Source organism: Cinclus cinclus, chromosome 3 (genome assembly GCF_963662255.1).
Source record: "Cinclus cinclus chromosome 3, bCinCin1.1, whole genome shotgun sequence".
Lineage (NCBI taxonomy): Eukaryota > Metazoa > Chordata > Aves > Passeriformes > Cinclidae > Cinclus > Cinclus cinclus.
The window spans coordinates 76,582,308-76,609,572 of record NC_085048.1 but is presented as its reverse complement, the minus strand read 5'-3'; the positions used below and the strand labels follow the sequence as shown (position 1 = coordinate 76,609,572).

At 39.3% G+C, this 27,265-nt stretch overlaps 1 protein-coding gene across 1 annotated transcript in view; it reads left to right on the top strand.

Moving 5' to 3' along the window:
• The window catches only part of LTBP1 (latent transforming growth factor beta binding protein 1), a 181,793-nt gene that overhangs the window by 131,088 nt on the left and 23,440 nt on the right, over positions 1–27,265 (top strand). The window contains exons 20-25 of the mRNA XM_062490245.1: positions 465–587; positions 2,537–2,659; positions 7,329–7,451; positions 9,951–10,076; positions 16,516–16,641; positions 18,850–18,993. Coding sequence (XP_062346229.1) covers positions 465–587; positions 2,537–2,659; positions 7,329–7,451; positions 9,951–10,076; positions 16,516–16,641; positions 18,850–18,993 — 765 coding nt within the window. The remainder of the gene's footprint in view (positions 1–464; positions 588–2,536; positions 2,660–7,328; positions 7,452–9,950; positions 10,077–16,515; positions 16,642–18,849; positions 18,994–27,265) is intronic.

The window sequence follows — 27,265 nt, the reverse complement described above, 5'->3', positions numbered from 1 at the left end:
GGATTTATAGCAAAATAGGTTTGTTGCTTTATTTTTATGTTTGATTTTTGCTTTGTTGATTTATATAAATTGCATTCAGAAGGAATTCTTGAAAATCAGTTTTAAGTAGCAACACAGCAATTTTCATGTTGGCTGAAAAAAGTGGCCCATGTAATTGATACCTTTCTTTCAGAGAAGGATGAAAGTAGATGTCTATGGGATAGCTTATAGGAAAAAAAGCTACTTTTGAGTCCTAAATGATGGCTTGTGAATAGGAAGAGAGATTTTGCACAATCCAATGAAGTTTCTTGATGAGTATATAGAGTAGCCTTACAAAGGGACCTGCATGAAGTGCTGAAATCCTACTGAAATAAATTCCTCAGGAATAATAGCTATGTTTATGATGTAATTTGAATATATTCCCAAGTTCAACTGAAAGGTGGTTGTACCCCATTTAATTCCTTGTGCTTTCTTTCTATTCACAGATGTAAATGAATGTCAGTATGGCAATCACTGTACAAATGGACGTTGTGAAAATACAGAGGGATCCTTCAGGTGTATTTGTGCCCAAGGTTTCAAACTCTCTGCATCAAAGGATCAGTGTGAAGGTAAGAAAGACTATAAAGACATGATTAAAATTTGTATGGCTGTAAGGTTGCACTTATCTAATATTTTCCATCTCTCTTTTTTGTTTTGTTTTGGGTTTTTTTTTGCATTTTTTACATTTTGACATGTGTTGTAAAGCCAGTCAAGAACATGAAGTAACATTTATATTGCTAAACTGAAATTTTTGCAAAATCTGTGCCATATTGGGTATGTTGGAGGTTTAAGGACAGTGGCTTTTGCTTTTTTCTTTCTATTTCTTTTTTTTTCTACCATGCAAGTGAGTGGAATCAAAAAACCTAGGCTGCTCCTGTTTGGAACCCAGCAGTGTCAGCTACCACTGAGCAGCCTGCACTGGTGTCTCTGTGTTTCCAGTAGTATACTGGAGAGAGAGAGAGAGTCATATTTCTAGGAACAGTACCTGTGCCTCCAAAGTGTCCATTTCCACATTTCCTCCGCATCTAAAATTCCCATGAGGACTGCTCCAGTGGAACAAGAATAGCTCTGAAGTTAAAGTGAAGTAGTGTGAGGGAGAACTTATAGCGTGGAAAGGAGAAATGAATATTCCTCTCCTTAACTAGAGGGTACTTGAAACTTTTCCTTAAGTGCACATAAACCTACATGTTTCTTGTCAGATGTTGGATTTCTTTCTTTTTTTCTTTCCCTCAGCCTTCCCTAAGTGTCTCTGTACAGCACCAAACACTTTCAGACTTCTGAGTGCTAAAAATAATACAGTAAAACGATATGATCATTCATATAAATTTGTCAGGAAGTTTGAAACAAAACATCAGTGTAAGTTAAGTGTCTTGAGTGAGTTAAATGTGCTGTCCAGGACACACAGCAGACTGATCTTGGGGAAAATATGTAGACAAAATTTGACTGCTTCCTCTGAGCCTTTCATGGAAAAGAGCCCTTGCCAAGCTGAGCTGGCATGTGCAGACTGTTCTTCTTAAAGTGCACCCTTCTAAAGTAAGGACCTGTACACATGCCCAGCTGCTTCATGGAGCCCCACAGATTTCAGTGATCCTTAAATTCTAAACTTCTGTGGTTGCAAGGAACCATTACTTAAGAGGTCAAACTGTACAGCCATAACACAGACCTGAAAAACCTCTTTGAGTAACATTCTCCTGTTTGAAGTATATTTCCAGAAAGACATTCAGCTGTGCCAAAATGCTAGAAGTGACCAAGAACTCACCGTGTCAATTTAAATACTGCTTCTTAATGAATATTTTACAAATAACAGAGGGAAAATGGGCTTCCTAGCTCAAACAAGGCATGTGCTTTGTTCTGAATTCAGAGTGCTACTCCCCTCCAATACTTTGAGTTTTCCATAGGAAAATATAAGTTTGATGTTCAAATCCATCTGTTATCTTAGGCTGACCCCAGTTTATAAGAACTGAAGTGCAGAGGGATTAGCAGTGCTGTGGAAGCAGAGAGACTTTTCCCCAGAGTTAGGTGGATTAATACTGTTACAAGGCAAGACTTTTAAGGAGCCCTAAAGTACAATTTAGTAGGGGATTAGACTTTCAGTGTGCATCTGAAAGCCACACCCTGTTCAAAGGTGGTGATCCTGCTGGAAAGTATTTTGTGGGTTTTGCTGACTCACTGGAGCGGCTGACTTGCTACCTCTGCCAGATACAACAGAGAAAAGCAGCTCTCAGGCAGCATGTGTGTGTGTATTTGTGAGCCTGTGTGTACCCCGTTGTGCATTGAGGGGTAAATTGGCATTACAGGAGAGAATGTTGAACACAGCCATCTCAAGGAAAACACACAGTCTGCAGTTTCATATAATTTTATGCATTACATTGACTGTCTGTATTGAATAAATACAAACAAGCAGTACTGGGTATTGATACTATGCTTCACTGTTTAGTTCAGACTTGGTCTTTGTACCATTTGATGAGTAATTGGTATTTTCAGATGTGTAACATTTTCACTGTCTCTGCTGCTGTAGATATTAACGAATGCCAGCAGCGATCAATCTGTACGAATGGACGCTGCAGGAACACAGAAGGATCTTTCAGATGTTTCTGTAGCCAAGGCTATTCATTATCATCTACTGGAGATCAGTGTGAAGGTAAGCTTAGGGACTTAAGCTAATCTTTTTCAATAAGATCTTGAATATTTCAGCTATAGGTGTGAACTCTTTATCTGTTGCCTCTCTTTCTTTCTCTACACTGTCAACCATTTGTTCCCAACAACACAGCCACATATTTAATTGATTCTTAGAAATAGTCCTGTTATCTTTCCACGTACAAAAAATCAGGACATGTGTTTCCATCAGTCAGATTGGAAGACCAGTTGACTTCATCACCAAAAGCAAGTCAGCCTTTCCAAACGTTGTTGTTTAAGTTCTGACAGAGGCTCTGTATTACAAAAGCTTCTGCCAGCATATGCTATTCTCATGAGCGCCCGCTAGTTAAAACTTCTTCTCCAGCTGCTTTTGGGAATCTGCAGCCAGCCACTATAATCACACATGTCCACTGGCAGCAGAAAGTATTTAGTAGATGCCAAGTTCCAGCAGGACCTACTGGAGCTCCCAGCTTGCACTGTGTCAAAAGGCACTCTAGGTACTGAGCTTGTAAAAACAAAAGTAAGAAGTGAAAGATGTGCAATATATGTAGCAAGAAATGGCATGTTATAGAAAAAAACATTCTCTTATCTCTCAAATAAAACAATTTAATTGTCCGGTAACTAATTTTTTTTTTCCCTAGTGAAGGAAAAGTTATCTGATATGGTACATGTCATGCACTACTCCTGGTCACCTTGAGAATGTAAGATTACTTACAAGCCAGCTCCAGGAAAGAATCTACCTTGCTTGCTTATCTCACACTAGCAGGGAGAAGTAACTCCTATTAAGGTCTCACCGTACATGTGGCATTAGCTCCTAAAAGCTTTTCAGTCCCTAGTGTGCTTTCAGTAACTGCTGATACTTTTCAAGATACAGCTTCTTACTCTTGTTCTACCAAATAGTGTTCTGCAGCTAGATTATCCTCCACACAGAACTTGGAAGGAAGTCCTCACCTTCTCCCTCACAGCAATAGGTCAGGAATCCTCCTCTTCAAGTGATGCAGGTAGAAGAGCAGTTCCCTCTGGGCCAACCAAATTCTGTTTTCTCAAGACAAATTCATAACAGACTTCATCATCAATGATTATAATGGATTGTCCACATTCAAAGAGTGACGGCCTCTCTTGAAGTTCTCATCAGCAAAGAAAATGGATATTTTATAAAATCTCCTCAACACACTGATACTCTTTGGTCCTGAGCCTGGAGAATATGTTCATGAATACAGCTTGGGGAAAATGTTCATGGAAGAACTTAATGCAATCTTATCATCATTTGTACTGAGTACCAGCATCTCTTGCATCAGCTTCAAGAAAGGTGGGCTGATCATGCAATGCACTAGAAATTTGCGTCAAAGAATTTTGCTCTCATCTGGCTTCAAGATCTTCATGAATTGCAGCAGATGTAGAAATATTCTGTCAAGGATCAAAGAAAAATGTGGTGTAATGGATCACAGGTCCTTCCTGACTCCTAAAGACAGAACAGATAATATGGTATCACTCCTGACAAACTACTCATCTAACTTGCTCTGATTAGACTTCAGATGAGATTCCAAACTTCTCTTTGGACTGCTTTGGTGCATTTCATACAGCCCAAGAAGTCATGGTAGCTGTAGCAGCTCTCCATCACCTGGCCTGTCAGGATAGGTCCATGCTTTATCTTCAACTCTTTCTTGATGCTGCTCAAAGGCAGTTTCATGGCAAAATAGTCTCAGACACTTTCAAGGCAAAAGAAGAGGGATTGAATCAAACAAAGGAAAAGGGTAAATCCATTCCCTTACCCCGGGATCTTTGCCTCATTTAAATGTCTGCAAGCCAATTTACAGCTTCTCCACCGAGTGACAGAGTGGTTCATTTCTGTAGGCACGGTTTATTCTCTGAAGACTTCTGTAAATAATGCAAGTCCTGCACAAAATAATCTCGTAAAGTGGAATAAGTTCTTTTGTGTTTTCATTATATCCCTTCATAGTTTTCTGAAGTATAGGGTATTATAGAAAGCTTTTTGCACCTTGGAAACTAAAGAGAAAATCACCTTTAGAAGACATCTGGTGTTTCTCCACATAATGGCCTCTCATTTTTGGATTAGCCTATTTACCTGAATGTTTTCTAACACATCACTGAGAAAGCAGGAAAAAGATGACAAAAACTGTGAGCATAGAACAGCAGAATTGTGTGGAAAGAACAAAGTGGTTGAAATTTTGTCCATTTTCTCGAAGAGCCAAATAGAGACATTTGTCACATGATGGGTTACCCAAAATATGTATGATGTTGTAAAACAAATGTGATTAACAAACCACTTGGAAGAAATCTGTTTGTTTAATTAAGTTTTCTTCTGGTGGAGACATTTTCTTAAAGATGTTGCATGCAAGAAGCAGTTTGCTGGTTTGATCGTTGTAACTTTTGCAAACTTCGTGGGATGTTGCCAAATTCAGCAGAATTACGCTGTGCTCATTTTCAGCTGTGCTTTTTGCAACTCCCAGGCTGAAGTTTTTGTCTGGAAGCCCTTGTGGGGTACTTTACTTGTTTAAGAATAAAACTTATTTGCAAATAACTTGTATACATCGATGTATACAAGTATACATGCAGTATGTCTTCAAGATACACACCCCCATATATGTTGACCTTCCGTCTTAGTCTGTCGTTCAGCATCCTGTTCTTGAGATGAAGTGACATTGAAACTTTCTACTCATTGTTGCCCTAAATAAGAGGGAACATGAAGTGTGAGGGCATCTGTGAGGCCTTGTCTTAACCAACAAGGAGTGGGAATGTATGCCAGCAGGACTTACAGACTGTGCTCAAAGAACCTGGCTTACTGGAGTAAAGCCTGAAGCACAAGTCTCCAGTGTTCTCCTAGAGCTTTCAGAGATTTTGCGAGCCAAAATGTACAAGACATGCATGTGTAAAGGGTGATAAAAAGTATCAAATGTCTCAAGAATGAGTTACTGCCTCTGATTTTTCTGGGAATTCTCATACAGCACTCATAGGGTCTATGAAGAGTTGCATCAGAGAAAGGGAGGTTTGAATCCTATATGAAAAATAATGCATTTTGACTGAATTTGGCAGAAGACATCTTCTTGTTGTGAGACTTGGCATTAACTTAGCACAAGGGAGTCATTAATTTTTCTCAGGCTCCTAGTCAAAATTAATTGATTTTTAAATAAGCTGCAATTTATTTTGCAGATGAAAATGGTTATAAAACATGCGGTTATCTAAAGGTCACAATTTTGTCAATGTTAAGTGCAATTTTATCTTCTATAGCATTCATTTGTGTAAGAAAGCTACCCCTATTTCTTACTTTTATTAAATAGATTAAATCCCAAGAGGAATGATATATTGTGGGCATTCCAAAGATAAATGTAGAAATGAGGTCATGTCCTCTTTTTAATTACAATTGTTATTCATTCCTACAGCATAGGGAAAAGTTACCATTCTAATCAGCTAAAATCCAAAGTTAAGAAATTATAATAATCAAAGGTACGGGGAAAAGTCTTTGAATATTTTTTTTCAGAGGAAGCTAACTGCATTATCAAAGCAATAGACTGGGTAGATTATTAGGTAGGGCTCTGTGGAGGCTGAGGGAAGTTGCTTATGAGACAATTTTTTAATTTGACTCTCTTGCCTTCTGTTTGCTTTTAAAACGTAGAGAAGCACAGGTACCAGATACCTGGTGATCTTTAGTTGTAATGAAACCAAAACTGTATAATATCAATGGAATGTCGGCACTTGCTGACTTAATCCTGTACCCATAGTAGATGGACTCTGTTTCTTCCACTGGGCTGCCTTTAAGCCCTTCAAAAGACAACGGGAAGAAAAGACTTGAGGCAGAGACAATGCCAGTGTCCTGTTTTTGAAATATTGAATTACCTTGTGTCTAGTTTGTATCCTGAAACTTTCCCTGCTGTGTGTCAGCCGTTTATTCCATGGATAAACACTAGGGCAGAGGTGTACAGACCTGAGGCTTGATCCTGAACGTGGCATATAGGCAGCTGGGAAACAAGATCCTGTGTGCCTGCCCTCTGGAGCTGGATTTATGCCTGGAGTGCAGCACTATGCCATGGCAGCCCCTCAGCTTCATAACCCAGCTGCTAAAAGTCTGTGAGATGGCTGTATTGCATCTCAGGGTCTGCATGAAAGGCCATCCATTAGCACAGCAGTGCACACAGTGTGGTCCCTGTCCTACAATGTGGCTGCTGTGTGAGCAGCCTCCCCAGGCACATCCTGGCTGCTGTGACACACCAGCTGTGCTTGGGCTCCTCAGCTCTCAGGGGGATGCCTGAGTCAGGTCACTTCCAGCTCCAGACTTCTGTGTGGCAGTGTAAACGCGTCCAAAGAGGACTATTTTAAATTTGAATTAGTAGGTATTTTTTGTGTCTGTCTTCTAAATGCGCAGCTGCTTGGATTTGTTTTTAGCTGCGTTGCAGTTATGATGTGCTTTTGTGAAAGATGCAGGTGGCATATGAGTCATATTTGCTAAGAGTAAATCACATACAAATTCAAATTTCAAAGTCATCTAGAAATATGAGAAGTTTGATGACATGATGAAAGGAAAATAACAAAGAATCCTAAAGCATAGTAAACTTGAGTTCTGTGTATGCACACAGTTGCTTCAAGTTATGTTGAATCTATTAAAATTTTTATCCATTTTGACATCATCTAATAATTTGATTGCTTTTTTATTTCAGATGTTGATGAATGCCTTCAAGACAGCAATGTTTGCCTAAGAGGAAGCTGCATAAATACTGAAGGGTCTTACAAATGCACTTGTCCAGATGGTTTCCAGCAGATAGCGAATAGGGGGTGTCAAGGTATGAAATAGCTGTAAAAAATACCTGGATCATTATTATAAATGTGCAGGGTTCTAAGTGTAACTTGTGATAGTCACAGATCATGTTAAGGAAGAGAAAATCATTTAACACTTGTAGTACTTCAATAATCTTCTTATTTTCTATTCTTATTCATTTTATTCTCTCCGTAAATATATGCTGAGAAATTATTTCAAGAGGCTGAAGTCTCAGTCTTCATAACGTGAAGGAGAATCTGTGTTAGAACTAAGAGAGATACAGAGCTCCTTTTTTCCCAAATCCTGGAAGCATTTGTTTTGACAGAATATTCTATGCATTGTGAATCAGAGATGTAACAATAAGAGCAGCACTGTTAGCATCAAGTCACATTAGGTATCACCTCTATAAAACACTTGCAGTACATTGTGGAGGATGAGTGGGGAGGAAGAGAATGTGTTATCTGAGACTGAGTCAGCCTTGCCAAACCCAGGAAAATACTTCCCAGGTTTTAGTTCTGAAGAATCCCATCTTCATGTTGGTACAACACCCAAGCATGCCTCATCAATTTGCCCACCGTTTTTGTGAAATAGAAACCATGGTATTAGAGCTGGAGAGTGATAACATGTTCATGTCCTAAATGGCTGATGGACCAGAACACTGGACTTTGCTTTGGCTGCTCTCCTATGCACAGCTTAGACTTAGGCTGAGAAACTGGATTCCAGATCATTCACATTGAAGATCTGCAACAAACATTGAATTCCCTGTAAAAGTTCTGAGTATCCTGTGCGAGTGCTTTCTAATTCAAATGTGATGCATTCAGCATATAGAAGTGCTGTATTAGACCTTGCTTTAGAAGATAAAAGAGAATTGACCACAAGCTAAAATCAATGGCAGCTCTGATACCCCTCTATTCTCTTCACTTTGCCATCTAAAGTAGTAGATATATGCCTCGTATTTTAAATGGATAAATATAACAAAACTGAAAGCACTTATGAGCCAGCTAAGGGACAGAGAGTGCAGACAGAGAACTATTGAATTAAACTGGCAAATTTATCACAGAGTGTAGTGTCTGCAAGTTGAATCTGGACTAGACTAGAAGTTAGGGATATGTGTTTCAGTAAGGAGAAAATTGAAAATATTCCAAACCATGAGAAACTGCAGTTTGTTCTTTCAGAGGTATTATACTCAATTCCCCTAACACTGGTAATTTTGTTTTCCTGTCTTTTAATTCATAATTCTACCTTGTGTAATCAGCTGGTTGGATTTCCAGTATTTTTCTGGCAGTTTTAAGACAGCTAAATCCTGAATGTGGTATGAGAAGGTACAATACTGTCTTTGTTGCTGATCTCCCACCATTCCCAACTTTCAGAGGGCTTCAGGTAGTAGTTGCATTTGCTATGAATTCAGAGAAAGCTTTACACATGTAGGTGTTGTGTTCAGCAACAAATTTTCTTTAGGCACATCGTGCAGATACAACTTCCCCAAGCTGCTTGCCTCTTTCCTGTCCTCTTATGGCCATAATTTCAGGACACTGGTTAGAGGGTTTACACACAGGCTAGAATCAGTTTGTAGCTAGAGAAAATTCTATGATGGGTGTCATGGTCTTGAGATGATAATATTGAAATCATAATTTCCCTAGTATCTCAAAATTGCTTGCTACTTTGATATATTCTGGATGGCTATAAGCAACAAAAGGTACAGTTAAGAATGAGAAATTCTAGAGTTTGGATAAGGGATGGATCAGCTTCATGGGTAATTTTTGTTGGTAAATTTGTGTTTGATCTCAACATGGCACTGGATGCTTCTTAATAAGTTTTTGTAAAGCAAAAATTACAAAAGTACAATTACAACATGAATGGTAGTTGATATGAAAGTGGTAGTACCTTAATGAAAGAATTAAGTCCTTAAGTTCTGAGGGCAGATTCGGTTGCTAACAAGAGACATCAATCAAAAGGAAATACTTGGTTTTCAGATTCACAAGTTTGAAAAATGCTTTCTAAGTTTAAAATAGAGCCCAACAAAAGAGATGATGATAAGATCTTAAATAGCAACCTTTTGGGATCATTCCCACTCCCCATCAGCAAAAAAGGGCATTTGGTGTTAAACTATATAAAATCAGCCTTCTGGGAAAGATGCAGCTCCAAACCTTCTCGTAACATGTGGCATCAGATGCCCAGGTTGACCAGTGTGTAGCCATCAAAAAGCAGTGACATGAAGGTGAGAATTCCTGTAACACAGAAGAAATGTTGGCTAGGGTAGTGCTTATGCTGATATCCCACAAATCACTCTCTGCTCACCCTCATCACTGAGTGATGTAGCAAGAGTATGATGCAGCAGAATTTAATGACATCTATACAGAGTTTGAATGATCCCGGGAGATTTAATTACTCTGGAAGTTGAGCTGTTCACACAGCTATTCACACAGCCAGTGGAAATAGAAGCTGCTTTTAAGATTAATTGAACTTAGACTTAGTAGTAAGGCTGTGATGATTTCCAAAGCTCTTAATGTCTCTGTGCTTTCAGATATCAATGAATGTGAGAGATCTGACCTCTGTTCACCACATGGAGAGTGTCTGAACACGGATGGTTCCTACCAGTGCATATGTGAGCGGGGCTTTTCTGTGTCTGCAGACGGCCGAACGTGCGAAGGTGACACAAGTTATAATAATCCATTCCCACTGATTTGCTCTTATTAGGAGGGTGAGAATAGCAGTCAATCAGTCACTACTAACTCTAAAATCTGCCACTTAAGGGCCTTTTGTTCTTTTTCTCATAAATAGATGATGTGCAAAGTGTGTTTGCAACTCAGGCTTCTGACAAGTTTCTGTGGGTAAGACACACAGGAATATCTAATTTAGGATTATCTAATTTGAAGTTTAATTGCAATATCAGCAAGCCTGAACTACCTGAATTTTCTCACTGTTGTGTGTAAGACCGAAGAACCTTGCTTGTCCAAATTATTATTTAAAATATACAGATGAAGCAACAGAACAGTAACTCCAGTGAGAAGTTGAAATCCAGTAGTGAAATCCAGTAGTTCTGTTATAGAACTTCAGGCATTTTGAAATGGCAGAAATGGAGTAAATAGCAGTAATTAGATCTTTATAGAAATATCAACCAGGAGCCTGGAATTTAGGGTAACTAGTTATTTTTACATTGCTGTATCATGCGAATAAATCCTGTTGCTAATTTTTTACACATTTTTGCAAGTGGTGCTGCTCTCCTGCACTGAATTTAAAACAGGACACTTGTTCTCAGTGATACCAAGAAGGTATGTGGCTTTGTGAAGTCAGTGATGTTGATGGAAAATAAACACTCCCCTAACTAGATTGATTAAGCATTCTTATGGATGAGAGGAGTGTTCAAGATAATAAGGCTTGTGGGAAAAGTTCAGAAAGGGAAAGCATTGTATGGTAGTATTTCAGCAGTATGCATGCTGAGGAGAAGCACTGAGCAAATGATAGCTCAGTGTTAGAACCAAGGGGTAGTGGATCTCAAGCACTCAAGAAATAAGCAACTGTTCTCTCTCCCAAGTTATAGGCCAGTAAATCCATTTATGATTCATTTTCACAGACCAATTCTTCTCATAGTTCACTTAGGGATAGTGAAAATGTTTGTCCTTTGGTGGATGAGGTACACTGAAACTTGTGTCTGACTGTTGCATCTCCCTGCTTGTACCAGAGAAAAATGAGCATTGCAGTTTTATTACTGAAGCTGACATGTAACCTGCCATATATTTAGTAATGTGATCTCCCATGAAATGAAACACAGTGCTGGCAGGAACACTGTTATGCTCGATGTCAGGGATTAAGTGCTGTGTATTTAGATACAGCATAACATCGAACACACCATTTGTGTTTTAATTTTTATTGATAATTATAAAAAATTCTGGAGTGTTTTTTAGTGCTTTTTTTTCCTCTAAACATTTACTTCATTTTGTAATCATGGTGTAAGTTGAAAGAAATATTCTCTTACTGGCAAGAAAAAAGTCTGGTCAAGTAGGCTAGAGAGAGTGAATCTGAGTATCTCCACTGATTCATGGAGGAGGCAATATTTTATGATTTGAAGTAATGGGAATAATTCCAAAGCATGTTTGTGGGCTCTTTCATCAGGATGTGTACATTTCACCTGGTGTTCAGGAAGGATATGGCCACATATCTTCAATTTCTCTGCAAGAGAAGTAGTTAGCAGGTGTTTTGCCTCACTGTTGAGCGTAGCTATAAAATAGGAAAAAAAGTGGCTAGAGAAGAATACAGCCTTCTCTTTGTAGAAGCCAAACACTTATTTCATAATGAAGCTAGAACACTTATTAATCTTATGAAATCAAACTCCTATAAAGTAAAAGAAGCACAATAGAAGAGGAACACAACTTTAAAAAAAAATCCCAAGTCATTGGCATCTACTGTTAGGAGATGTACCAGAAAGAGGAGCTCCTCTGCATCTCTGACATTTAATAAAACAGCAGTTTCCCAGGACAGGTTGCTATCATATATGATAACAACAAAAACTAATCTCCATTAGAACAAAAAAGCCAATTTTTTTCCTAAATAGAGAAAGATGAAGTCACAAGATCTTATTTCCAAGATTGTGACTAGTTTTGGAACTTTTTAATGAAGACTAAAACAAGTACAAAACCAGTTGAGCATGCTTCAAAAGTAATTGGTGTTGTGTATGGAATACAGATCAGACTTTATATTCAGCACTTGGAAAAGTATTTTAATAACTTGGCAAAGCAAGGGTACTTCTAGTCTCTGAAACAGCAGCACTCCTTTTCCACCACAATTAGTTTCTCCATTCTGTCATTTTAATAAAAACAACTCCAGAGTTTTGAAAAAACTCATTTTAAGGGAGCACTGATGGCATCAGTGTCAATATTTGTAGTGGTGTCAACTTCATGCTAAAAGGCAAGACCAAAAAAAAGGAATGTATGACATTCCAGGTACTGAGAAATCATGTGGCTTCCAGCTGCAGGAGCTACTGTTCTTTACACTAAGTGCCTCTGTGGATTTAATTCTAGTTAAGTGAGTGAGAATAACTGTTTATACCATCAGAGGAAGAACCTTAGAAAATTTTCCTGGATTCACACACCTCTCTATACCTGGGGAGCAGATTTTCCATATCTCCAGATATTTTGTATGAGTTTGACTTGGTTTTTTGTTTTTTGTTTTTTTTTTTTTTTTTAAGTTTGAAAGAACAACAGCATAAAAACATTTAAGAAGCTAGTGTGGTTTAGTTCTGGTATGGAGTTTTTGTGGTCATTGGCCAAAGTAAACTGAACAGCTGTAGGGGATTGTGTCTTCTTCCAAGGTGTAGACAAACTTTTGTTGCAACATTGACATTCCACTGCAGCCTGGCCCCAGGCTCAGCAATTTGACTGCACCAGGTTCTCTGAACTGGAGGTTCTCAGAGTGCTCTTTAGTCCCTTATTGAGCTTTCTGAGGTTCGTGTAAAGATGGAGTTTTACCCAGCTGGCTGCTAGTCAAATATGTTGGCAAAACCTCAAGTTAGAGGTTCTCTGATGCTCAAGTCAATACCGTGCCTCAAGTACCTCTTCTGTCTCCATGTCCCATCCCATGTGTCTCTCATTGGCTTCTCACTGCTGCAATAGGCAATCCAAAAAAACTTACACATACCACCAGAGCTCTCTGACCTCTGTTTCTTCCTTTTCATGTATGCATGTTATGGGTAGCCCTGGAACTTTCAGAATCAGAGCTCTGTTTCTCTAATCACTTTACAGACCTGTCTTAGGAACCAGTTCCTTTTCCAGACATATTGCTATGTAAGTAGATATCAGTGAGATTTAAGTATTGTGCTTGAGGTTGAGGCTGCCTTCAGCTTGTTCAGGTTGTCAGAAAACAGGAACAGAGTGTTGAAATGCACAAAAATGTGCGTGAGTGCACTCATCTTGCCTTTTGATTAAAGCAGGCAGCACTGATTCATGGATTCTAAAATAGGTTGTAATTATAGAGTACTGCTTTAGTCACTCTATAGACACAGGATATATTAGTTTCATATTTAATTTTTTCTCCCTGACTTTGTTTCCATGTAGCAAGAGAATTGTTGATTACAAGCCTCACTCTCTATGGGGTGATTAAAGAAACAAATGTCCTTTCCGGCTGTAAAAAAAAAAAAAAAGAGTCCTTTGAGTGAACTGTCTAGACAAGGAAAAAATATTTGGTGCTTGGACCGTCTCTGTAACATCCAATGCACTCTAAGATGTTCAGACTGTACTTTTTTAAAAACTGTCTTCTATGGCTGTGTTATATACTGAATTAGGACACTTGCTACAATCACAAGTTTTGTTTCTGCAGCTTTTTAGTCAATGACCCTGTTTCACCTGTGAAGAACCATCTGCATGAACCATTCCTCTTTTTCCTTTAACGTTTAGGTTTCGAGTAACAGGAGTTCTGTGATTTGGGTAATTCTAAAGTCTCCAGCTATAGATTTTTAACAGGAACTGTCCTGTGGCTCAGGAACTTTTTGTTATTTAACCATAGTTGTTCATTGAAAACACAAACACTGTGTTATTGTCTGTTGTCTGAAATTCCTGTCTGTCAAGCCACCATTGTTTACTCATTTTGAATTCCTTTTCTTAACAGAGATTTCTGATTAAGAGACAAAGTATTCAGATTTTTTTTTCTAGATATGTGAAACTCTGCTGAACACATGAGACTGTTGATATCAGATATGTTATACAGGGACAGTGCACAGCAGTAAGGAGGGACCAGAAAAACACAACTGTAAAAAAAATTTTATTGTCTTCCTCCCAGTAACTCCATAGGCATCTTTTTATATCTGTTACTGTGGGGACTTGAAAAGGTATAAAAGGTGGTTCTTTTACCTTTGACAGTCTTTAACGCAGATAAGTTGCTTACTCACGCTGCTGAATTAATTCTACAAGGAAGGGTTTGTGGTAGGTTTAAATATGTTCAATATCCAGTAACCATCCAAATGTTCGTATTCAATTCCTTGAGAATAAGCATACTGGCTATTGCATTCTTTGCCAAATACAATAGCCCTTTCTAAAATAAATTCCTTGAATTTTTTTTCTTTGTTTAATAAATCAAGATGTAAAGACCATTAAAATCTTTACTACAAACCTTACAAACCAAATAAATTTTTCTGCCAGTTCCATCTGCAAGTACTTTTTTTATAACCTTCAATTATACTAATATATGTGTCCTGGATTTTGGTGTATTTAGTACATACAGTTTTTGCATGCATTTTGTATGCTGAAGTTTGTTAACCAATGGATCAGTTCAGTAGGAGGAGTGAGTTTTCCATCACTTAAACATCCTAACATGCCTTTCTGAGAAAAATGTTAAAATTTCGCAGTTTGTTCCATTAGTATAGAAGTTGCCAGAGATATGGGGTTTTTTAACCTTTTTGAGAGGTTCTGGATAGACCTTTTAAGGTTCTGGCCTTAAAAGTTTACATGCAATTCCAAACCTGGTCAGACCCCAGCATAGCACACAGGAAAAGTTGGTCTTCAAGATTCCAGAAACACCACTCCCTGAGGCATGCAAAGCTTGCGTGGATGAATTTGAGCACTTGGGTTGCAAGTGGGCAGCACAAGAGCTAACAGGTATGGATGGTAATGACATGCTGCTCAAATTTTGATAGCCTGGGGGGCTATGGCCACATGGTTCAAAGACCAGGAGTTCCCTTACAGCTGAGCATAAAACACAATTTAAAAGTAAAAAAGTCCTTGCTTGGTGAGTACTGTCAGAATAAGAATGCAGTACATCTTTGCTGACTTCTCTAGGTTTTTGTTTGATACAGCTGTGAAGAGCTGGAAGAGTAGGCAGGACTACATTTGAGCCCTACTATGTCCTTACAGAAAAACACCAGGTGATATTCACCTGGTGAGGTGTGAGAAGCCTCCTTACTGTGGCACTGCAGGATTCAGTCCCAGTTCTTTAGTTCAGGGAGTGCCAAAGGCCTTCGCTGGATGTGGAATGATTGTAGGCTCCACCACATAAAGGGCTACCAAAATGTGCGGAATTAATGATAGTAACAAGCACTCTGATAAATCACTTTATTCCCCATTTAAAATGCAATTATCCCTTGAGGAAATGTGCAGAAGGCAAGCAGACAGCAGCCTTACTTAACAGCATAATGTTTTTTAGGAAAGAAATACAGAGAATGTCTCTACTTCAGGCTGCAGAGGAATATAGAAGGCAGAATGTACTAATCCTAGTGCCTTGGCAGGTTCACAGTTTCAGCTAATGTTCTTCCTCCTGAAAAGCACCTCATGACATCTTTAATGACCACATATGGCCACGGCTTTGGGTTTAGGTCTTACTTTGAGTGGAGATAAAAATAATGCATTCTTAGCACTTGTAATACACTTACAAAAATAAACCAGTCTTCCACAAGCAGCTCTGCTTCATTATAATTTGATGGGCAGCTGAGTCAAAGAACAGACTTAAACATGCAAGTGGCTTATTTGTAAGGCCAGCAAACCAAAACTGGAGTTACAAATTAAAAGGCCAGTATAGAAAACATTCCAGCATTGGAATTACTTTGTGTACCTGAGTAAGATGACTTGTATGTGTAGACTTACAGGATTTAAGACAGAAGGATTATTCTACAGATATTTATCACTTACACTATGAAACTGTGATCTGTGCTGAGAACCAGAATGAGATCTGTGGAGCACTTCTGCACAGGGGATGTAGCTATACCCTTGAACTCTTCTTGTGGGCACAGTGAGTTCGGTTTCACTCATGTTGTTGATTGTACAATACTGTCCTGGTAGAATCTGTAAGTCAGAGAAATTATTTAAACTATTCCTTAGTCTGGGGTATGTAACATCATGATGTGGTTAGCAGTGATAAAATGGACTGGTGGAGGCAGTTGACCATTGCTGGCATACTTACTGCAAAGCTAACACGGAATCAGTTTCTTAAATTGTTCATGTGCTTTTATTAATTTTTGTGCCTTGTCCTTGTGTTCCTTCCCAATGTGTTGAGACATAGCTGCATCTGTTTGCAAAATGGCCCTTCTGTGGGTTTTCGGCACTCTTTGTGAGTGTCTGCCTTTGGCTGTCACACAGCCTTCCTGATGTTAAAATTCTTCCTTGCAGATGTGGATGAATGTATGAACGGCACCGTGTGTGGGAGTCACGGGTTCTGTGAAAACACGGATGGCTCCTACCGCTGCCTCTGTTACCAGGGGTACCAGGACACACAGGATGGGCAAGGGTGTACAGGTGAGTTCATAGGTGCTAGTAGTCACTGCTGCAAAGTTCGAGGGAGCAAAAACAGCATTCCAACAACTTTTTGTTTTCTGACATTTTTTTATTAACGTTGCACCATTTACTAGTAAAATAGGGTTGAGCGCTTCTTTACTCGCTGAACTTTGTGCTGGATGGAAACTTTACTTTGTATCTATTTAATGAAAACCTGTTATTAGGACAAAGAGAAGCTGATTGCAAATAAGCTGAACCACCTATTTCTTTTTAAAAACCCAAGAAACCTCCCTGTTTCTGCATGTCAGAGCCATTCACAAAAATAATAGCATTAATTTAATATTTTCACCTATTTAAGTGCTACATCTGTTCTGTTTCTTAGCTGAGTATCCAGGACCCTGCACTACCCCCTGCAGGAAATAACATCTGGAATGTGGCACATCCAGGCTGAATTAGATGGCACCTCCCTAGGCATATGGTGTTTAAACAGATTTCAACATTAGCTTCCAGCTGCAGGAAGGACACCTGTCACCATGAAACGATGTGGGATTTTTGTAAATGTGTAAACACTGCACATTTCTTTTGTGACTAACAAGTTTCCAGATCTGTTGTTAGTAGTGATGGCTGCAGACCCATTGGAGGCAGCAAAAGTTTGCAATAGAAAACTAATAACAAATCAAGGAAAGGTATTCATTAAGCAATTTCTTCAAGCCAGACTCAGGATGAAACACATTTAGCAGTAACAGAGACCTAAATGGAATACCAAACAGAGAGGAAGGTTAGAAGTTTTACAGAGTGTTTGTATGCATTTTCTTACATATTAAATAATTTTGTTACAAAATCCTTTATGTTATTTGACGCTTATTTTGCTGCATACCAAGGTATATTTTGTCATACAGTGACTTTGTATGGATGAAAACAAATGAAGCAAAGAAGGTAAAAAACAAAAAGGGAAAGGAAAGGGTGGTGTGAAACTAAATTTAATTTGGAGTTACCTCTGAAGTAATTCTGAACCATAAAATAATGTTTATTTTTTTTCCCTGTATAACACTTTATAGTATAAAATAATTTTTTACATTTTGAAGCCAGTTATCAACCAAAACAATTTAAGGAAAAATTGAATCTCTAGTTCCGGACTAGGCAATGTTCCCAAAAAAGACTTACTCCTTATGACAGGAACCCAGTAAAAAGATAAAGAAAAATCTGAATACATTTTTAAATGCAAGCAAACTCTAAGTAAATGTCCATATTTATATAAAAATATGCAAAGCTCAACATTTATTCAGATTACTAGATTTTGATAGGCAAAAGGTAAAAAGGATGAAATATTGTTTCACAAATTGTTAGATCACACTCAGTTATAGAATTTTGGAATTGTGATACAGAAATTACAGTTTCTGATATTAATCAGGATATTTTCTGTCTACTAATGAGATTATCTCATTAGTAGACAAGGTATATTTGCAAATGTCAACTGCAGCAACTAAAAAGAAAGTCAAGTGAAGTGATTCTGCTAGTATTTGTTAATTCTTGTTTAAACAACAGACAACTCTTCTATCAGTCAAAAAAGCATTTTAGTGTAGGCTAGTTAGCAGGCATATGGAATCCAAGTTAAAAGTATGTGGAATTTTTTGGCAAGAGGAATTTTGTAGTGCTCAGCAGGAGTCCCTGCATGACCTGGACATAACTTCTGTGGGTCCCAGAGCAGCCTGTGAGTTCATGCATATGATAGACATATGGTCACAGTGGGGCTGGAGAATTCACTGTTTGGTGGTTATTTACAATAAAAATGGTGTTTTGGGGAGGAAAATGAATTCTCTGTTTTGTAGTGCAGTCTTAATCACACCAAAACCTGTTCATTTTGCTCCTTAAGTGAAAAGAAAGTTAAGAAAACAAATTAAATTGCTCTGACTCTTAAATCTTGGTAAGAGAATACACACAACGCAAGTATTTACCAATCAGAAACACCAAAAAAAAACCACTGTGTTCTGGTCTACAATCAACACCTAATCAGCACTAATAGGTGATAAACTGTACTGTGGCTTTCAGGGGTCTTTATTTCAGAGGACTTACTACTTGTTTATGAATCCACTTAGGTATTGGTGAGTTTTTAATCCTTCCCCAGAGATCACATCTGTAATGTGGCAGACATTATTGGCACAGATACAGCAGATAAAAGAACAGTCAGTAGTGGGTCTCAGTTGATTTATGTTTGGATTTTTTCCCCAGATGTGAATGAATGTGAAATGTTGAGTGGAGTATGTGGTGAAGCCCTCTGCGAAAACGTTGATGGTTCTTTCCTGTGTCTGTGCTCTGATGAAAACCAGGAGTATGATCCAATGACCGGACAGTGTCGCTTCCGTACCTCACCAGGTAAAATGCCAGCAGATTTTTGCATGCTTGACATGATTTCAACTGCACACAGAGCCTTTGGAAAGACAAAGCTGGTTGAAGTATTTGTGTTGGTTTAATGGCACCAGAAAAATTTAAAACTTCATAATTGTTTTGAAAGTTGTGTGCATGCGAGGAGGTTTTTCTAGGACAGAATATGTTATGAGTGAATCATTAGCAGTGAAAATATAGCAGAAGCACCTTCTAAATGTTATACATCAGCAGACTTGGCAGTAATATTGAGCAATTACTGCAGGTAAGAGTTAGCTGTTTTGTTGGCTGTACTGTAACCATGAAATCTCACATGGAATCAAGTCTATGACCTGAGTGATTTTGGGTTTTGGCCAAACTTTTATAAACACCCATTAACAGGCTTGGACAATGTTTAAGGGAGCATATTATTAAAACCAGAAGACCTATTTAGTTGTAGTTTCACCCCAGATGGCAAACAAGCCCCAAGCAGCCACTCACTCGTTCCCCTAAAAAGCTCATGAGTTGAGATAAAGACAGATTAGTAGGGAAAGCAAAGAAAATAAAGGAATAACTTGACTGCTTCCCAAGGGCAGCCAAGTGTTCAGCCATCTCTGGGAGATCAGAGCCCCATCACACGTAACAGTGACTTGGGAAGACAAAAGCCATCACTCCAAACATCTCCCTCTTCCTCATTTTATATACTGAGCATGGTGTCATTCAGTCTGGAATATCCTTTTGGTCAGTTTGGGTTGCCTCTCCTGGCTGTGTCACCCCCCAGCCTCCCATGCATCCCCAACTTCCTCACCAGTGTGGCAGAACAAAAAGCAGAAAAGGCCTTGGCTCTGTGTAAGCCCTGCTCAGCAGTAACAAAAACATATTGATATTATCAACGCTGTGTTCAGCACCAATCCAAAATACAGCCCCATATCAGCCACTGTGAAGAACTCTATACCAGCCAAAATCAGCACAATAGTGATACCTTGTTAGCATTATCTAGAATTAATATAAGTCCTATGAGAAGGCTGTTGGGAAAGCAAAAACCCAAACCACTAAATTGTTGTCAGTCCTAATCTCTGTTATCAGTCTCTGGAAGTATCCTTGCCTGGTTTACTTCTGTTTTTCCACCTAGTCCATTGTACTCGATTTTTTGAGCTTTTCTTATAAAATGTTTTGGGTGTTGAAAATACTACTGCAAATACACTAGTTGAAAATTAGTTTAGGACTCTTAGAGCTGCCTTCACATTTCTACACTGATAGAGTTTGGAGAAAGGAACAAATCCACAGTAAGGATGAATAAAGTACAAGAAATGACAGGATTCACTTGCACAGCATTTTTTCCCCTCCAGAATGAAAGTCTTGGTATTTTTTCCCGTGTTTTCTTACACTGCAGGCTGATCTAGCTTTCGGAAAGCCTTAGAGGAATTGACTTTTTTGCTAGGATGTTGACTTTAAAGCTTCCAGGCTGTGGCTGTTTTCTCCTATCACTCATGGTCTTTCAGACTTGTAAAGAGGGTTGAAATATCCATGACCTAATTGCCACAAATATTTAGATCACTAAATGTAGCACTCAGCAGCACTCAAGAAGCTGCCTGTGAAATATCATTAACAGCTGATTGACAAACATTTTGGGCCTGTGAGGAGGTAGTACTCAGGAGAGCTCAGCTAGCTGATGAAACAAAACCAGAACTAAAAAAATTAGCAGAGGACCTGAGTCATGTAAAAAGAGCTCGCATCCAAGGGGCATTTGAGGGCACATGTTAACATTACTGTGGGGAAGAAGGGGATGAAGAACACAGTGTGACCGACTGTACTGTCAACACATGGATACTCTGCTGTCAGTACGAACTCCATTGTGCTGTCAGCAGTGAAAACAGCTTTGCTGAGATCAGTCTGGAAAGTAACTGTTCTTCTTTCCCTTCCATGCTCCATGAGGCCCTGATGAAACACATACTTCGCCTTTGTCTCTTCTCTGGTAAGGTCATCAAGATCTCTCATAGGAGAGCACAAGGAGCTAGAGAGAAGTACTTTACATCTTATGGTCTTGGACTAGAATAAGGCAAAATGGCAGTACTTGAACAGGAATATTACTGTCCTCTTTTCTTCCAAAGTAACAGGAGAAAAGGCTGTTGTAAGTTCTTCTTATGAACTATTCTTGCAGCAAAGAATGCTGGAATGGCCCCACATCCTCTCTGGCTTTGACAAGCCTCATGCTCAAGTCAGGCGTGGTGCTTCCAGAGCTCCTGTGGTGCATATGGACATCATCAGTCAGCATTAGTTTGCAACATGCTTATGAAAGGCAGAATTTAAAGGGCAGAAAGGAAAAACTTAATCTGTGTTACCCTGTTGCAGATATCTATAGTTCAGCCTGGTTCACCCAGCTCTTGCTTATTTCTTATCTGTATTTTTGTGCATAGAGAAGTGTTTGTCCACCTTGTATGAAGTGCAAATAGGTGACATTTGTTCAAATGGGACTTTTCTTCCATGTTAGATTTGTGGAGTGCGGTGTGTTCACATCTTTCTTTACTTGCCCTTTAGGCTCTCAAGACTTGCTTTTATTTAGATTCCACTTGCTGAAAATTTGTCTGTCATTAGCTGTGCCTTGAAACAATCCTCCCAGTGTATATATATATATATATCAGGAATTGAAGCCCCTATTGTCACTTTCCAGTCAAAAAACCCCCCCAAAAAAATTGTGCAAGTCTTGTCTCATTCCCCTCTTCTCTGCCCTGCCATTCATAAAATGTAGGAAATGTTTCAGAAATAAGAAAATATAAAGGAGGAAAGAACTTTATTCTGTAGGAGATGAAAATCCTCTGTTCTATGCATCTTTGTACTTAAGAGAGAAAAAATGCATGCTTTGTGTTGAAGTCTTCTAATTTATTCTTTTAACAAAGTGTATAAAGCTATTTGTGATTAATTTCTAGCAAGTGCCAAGCTCAATGATTTTGAGTAATAATCAGTAATAGTAATAAATAATAATAAGTTTGAGTATAATTGTGGTTTTATCTGTTGCATGTTGTGGTGTGCATTTGAACTACTAATGTAGACTAATATGCTACTAACAGGTCTCATAACACTGAATGCAGAAGCTATAATGGACAGTGAATATTTGAGGATTATAACAAGTATGATTTGGGGTGGCGTGCCAGAACTTGAAATGTTTCAATACCAGTGCTTGCAGTGATACAACATCATTGGTATAAGGGAAACCTGGTGGGATGAAACTATGCCTGGAGTGCCACTTTGGATGTTTACAGGCTCTTCAGGCAAGGCAGGAAGGTGACAGGAATGTACAGAGTTTAAGTTTGGCAATGGTGTGGTTTAAAGTCTCCAGGTAAGGATTAAGGGACAAACAAATAACATGGATGTCATCGTGGGAGTCTACTATAATCCACCTAGTCAGGACAATGACACTGATGAATTGTTCTTTGAGGAACTAATGGAAACATCCAATCAACTTCCCTTGTCCTTTGGGGGGACTTCAACTTGTCAGATGTTAACTAGGAACAAACAGGTGGCACAAACAGATCCAGATTGCTAAAACACCTGGATGCTAACTTCGTGGTACAGGTACTAAGGAAGCCAACTAGGAAAGATGCCCTTTTTGATTTGTTGTTTATCAACAAGGAGGGTCTCATAACTAAAGTGGTGATTGGTGGCTGTCTTGGACACAGAGACCACAAAACAATCAAGTTTAAAATCTGGTGACAAGAGGAAACTACCATCTACAGCTCTGAAGATATGAGCAGACTTGAGGCATCTCAGGGAGCTAGTTAGCAAGGTCCTCTGAGAAAATGCTCTTGAAGGTGCTGGGGGTCCATTAAGTGCTGCTAAACTTTTTAAGTGCCACTGCCTAGGAGCACAGGAGCAGGCAATTGCAAAATGTGGAAAGTCAAGAAGGTGAGACAGAAGACCGGCTTGGCTGAGCAGGGATCTTCTTTTGGAGCTAAGGCAAAAAAAAAGGAGCTATATATTCAGTGAAAGGAAGGTCAGATAACATGAGAAGAATATGGGCTCACCACTGTTGGGAGAAAATTTGTGTGGCCAAAGCTCAGCTGGAGTTGAAGCTGGCTGTTACTGTGGGGGACAATAAAAAGGAGGGGGGTTTAAATACATTGATAGAGAAAGGCAGCACAGAAATTATATCTGCCCATTACAGGATGAGGATGATCTCCTCACAAACAGGGATATAGACAAGGTAGAGACATTCAATGCATTCTTTGCCTCTATCTTCAACACCAATGACAAGCTAAGGGGGTCCTATTGATCTGGGCTGGAGGACCATGGCTGCAAGAACAAAAACTCACAACTGACCCTGAACTTGTGCAGGATCTGCTGCTCCATCTGGATCCCTGTAAATCTCTGCCATCTAATGAATTTAAACCAAGAATACTCAATGAGCCTCTCAGGTAATTGTGAGGTCTCTCTCAATCATTTTTGAGCAGTCTTTGGAATCTGGAGAGGTTCCAGCTGGCTGGAAGCTGGCTGACATTGTCCTGATTTTCAAAAAGGGAAAGAACGAAGGCCCTGCCAACTACAGGTCTGTCAGTCTCACTTCAGTGTCTGGTAAAGTTATGGAGAAGATTATTCTGGGAGTTATTGAAAAGCACCTGAAAAATAACATGGTCATTGGTCACAGCAAGCATGTCTTCATTAGGGGAAAAGTCCTGCTTATAAAACCTGATCTTCTTTTCTGACAAAGTATCCCCCCTTGTCAGATCAAGGGAAGCCATTTGTAATATTTTTGGATATCAGTAAAGCTCTTGATACTGTCTCTCACAAAATGTCCAGCATACAGCTGGATAAACACATCATGGAAAGGGTGAGCAACTGGCTCACGGGTCAGGCACAAAGGGTCACAGTGAATGAGGTGACATCAGGCTGGGGACCTGTCACTAGTGGGGCTCCACAGGGCTCCATCCTCAGGCCTGTGCTCTTCAACATCTTCATAAATGACTTGGACACAGGACTGGAAGGGATACAGAGCAAGTTCACAGATGATACAAAACTGGGAGGAGCTGTTGAGTCCCTTGAGGGCAGGGAGACCCTGCAGAAGAGACCTCAACAAACCACAGAGCTGGGCAATCACCACCTGCATGAAATTCAACAGTGTCGGATTCTGTACCTGGGATGGGACCACCCTGGATGTATGGACAGGCTGGGGAATGAGAGGCTGGAGAGCAGTGCTGAGGAAAGGGACCTGGGTGTTCTGGTTGATGGCAAGGTAAACAAGAGTCAGCAGTGCCCTGGCAGCCAGGAGGGCCAACCTGTCCTGGGGGACATCAGGCACAGCATGGCCATGGAGAGCTCCACTTAAGGTACCCTGGGCATTTCAGTACCTACAGCTAATTCAGATGTTGTTTTCTCCTGGCTACATGAAATATAACCAGTTATTTATTGCAATATATTTAATGGTAATTGATGGGATTTATAAGTCAAAATCATGGTGTCCAAATCCCTAAATTCTTTCTAGACTTGTTAATGTGGAAACAAAATCAGTCCCTCCTGAAGTCTAACCAACCACCAGCTCAAAAAAAATTGTGCCTGCCAAGTCAGAGGTTATAAATTTGATCCAAAAGGTTCCTTAAAGCTAGAAGTTTGGTACATGAGTACAGATTCTGAATTTCCTAAACATTACAGATTTTCTAATTGTTAAGTGAGTTTCAGTTGTCTGTGGACAAAGTCTTAGTTATAAACTTTAGGTGTGCATCACTTGCACAATTCCCTGAATTGTATGTGCATGTGCACATGTATATGCACTGTATGCACGTGTGTTAGGTGTTGTAGCTTGATGCATGTGAAGTCAGTTGAGAAACTAAACAAGTACACCCTGGCAATAGGCACATACCAATATGAAAATCAGATTCTGAAAGTGAGAATTCTTACTCGAGCTATTTGCTCAGAGTCATCTGAGTTTTTAGAAGTCATGAAGTTGTAATGACTATTTTTCATTTTTGGAACCAGTTGTCTGATTGCATCTGCAAGTATTGTTGGTACACAGTTTCAGTATTTAAGATTCCATCAGTTCTGTTTTGTATTTTTTAGATCACAGTTGTTAACAGAAAACTATTTAGGCAAATATTTCAGTGTATGCTGAAGTCTAAGCATATTAGCATATGCTAGTCCATATTATCCACTGAATCCTATATTAATGATGCATGTTTTTGCATCAGAAATATTCTAAACATATTGTAGGATCAAGGTTATGCTAAGGTATATAAACCTATTGCTAAGAAATACTTCAGAATCCAATCCAGCAGCAACTATACAGAAGTTCTCTCATAGGCTGTTAACAGAGCAGTTATATCAAAAATGTGGTAAAATCATTTTCCTTTACCAGCATCCCTCAGAGTGATATTTTACATTTTACAAAAAAAAAATTAGAAACAACAATGATGCAAAAAATAAGTATTCATTTTCTGTCATATTTTGTCAACATACCTAGTGAAATCACTTTCAAAAACAGCCTGTTTACTAAATGGTTAATAATCTATGACAGAGAAATTATAAGCTTGTAGACATAGACTGGTCTTGGTTTAAAAAAAAAAAAAAAAAAAGGTTTGTGCCTCATTTGCTTTCCAAACATTCATGAAGCCTTCTTGACTAACCCTCACTTACAGCTGTGTAAACAACAGCCATTTAAGCTGCTGGACAGATAATGGGAGGAGAAACCAACACATCATATGTAAAATGGGAATAAACAAGGACATGATGAGACTATCTCCTTCCCAGGGCAGCTTGTGGTGTTCTTTCTCAGATAAACAACGTGAAAACAAACAGCCAGGCTTTCTCTTCTGATGAAGATTTGGCTTTGATTCAGTTAGATGGCAAATGGCCAAGGAAAATGTATAAATTGGTGACTGAAGTACTGCTCTCTCACCCTGGAATGGCAGATTTAATTCAGCTGCATTTCTGTGGCATGATAGTCTTAATATAGTTCCTATTGGATGGCAGCTGATACCACAAAACCACCTCAATTAATGAAATTCAACACCTTATGGAAAATTGTAATTATCAGATGAGGGTTGACCACAGGCTAAATTAACAAAGCTGAAATAAGCAGCCAGCTGGGTGTATCCTTTAATGTACAGTTTAGTTATTTTGGCAAAACTGCAAAGTCTTGTAGGTGGCAACATTATACTAAATTTGAATGGAGGTGTCTGCCAGCCCCTCAACCTCCCAAAACTGAAGTCACTTTTCTGATGAAAATTAAACTAAATCCAATTGTCTGTGTCTAATTAGAAACCAAAAGAACTATTACACATGTTCATACTATTGAAATGCAATAATAGACAATCCATGCTGACATTTTTAAATCTGCTTTTCTCCAAATGGATTTAGTATTTGCATGCCCAGTGAAGTTCCCCTGCTCCATCTGCTTTGGGGAACGTGGGTGGGCAGTGATAATAGGATTGAAGTAGGAAGAGCTGGAGTTCATTTAATTCCTTCAGCATTTGTTGGACGTCATTGTCTTCAAGCTCCCACCCCACAAACACTTTTTAAGTGGCATCTTAAAACCCACTCGAGCTACTTGCCTCTTGTTTCAAAGGTGATTCACTTTCTTTCCCAAGTTCCAGCCAAAGCTCTCTGTTCAGGCAGGCTGACCATCTACCCTCCCGCCCCATCTTTCAGCACATAGGGAGGACCTGCTCCTGCCCCTTTAAGATTTTCTTCCTAAAGTACATCCAGCCCTCCTGGACTTTTTTGCCCTTCCAGACTGCTGCCTTAGGGAACAGACTTAGGGAGTCTCTCAACCAGTCTCCTAAAGCAGTGAAAGTCTGTCCTCTGCAAGTCCAAGGTGGCAGATCTGCTGGCGCCCCTCCTGACTTCTGAAGAATCACAATCACTATCATCCCCTGACTGCTTTTCCCAAGACAGCCTCTGATAATCACATCACCCACCAGTCTTTCTCTGTTCACAAACAGCAAGTCGTATGGGGCACCTTCCCTGGTTGGCTTCCTCACCAGATATGTCAGGAAGTTCTCTTCCATGCACTCCAGGAATCTCTTGCTGTGTTGGATTCCTAGCAGACATCTGGTATGCTGAAGGCTGCCACAGCAATCAGGGCCAGGGATGGCAAGACTTATCCCAACGCTTAGAGAATATTTCTTCTTCTGCCTCTCCATCCTGGCTGGGTGGTCTGCAACAGGCTCCCAGCAGGATACCTGCCTTGTTGGCCTTTCCCTTGATTCTACCCATAAACACTCACCCCTAATGTCATCATTGCTCAACCCCAGACAATTGAGGCACTCCCTAACACACAGGGCTACCCCATTGCCTC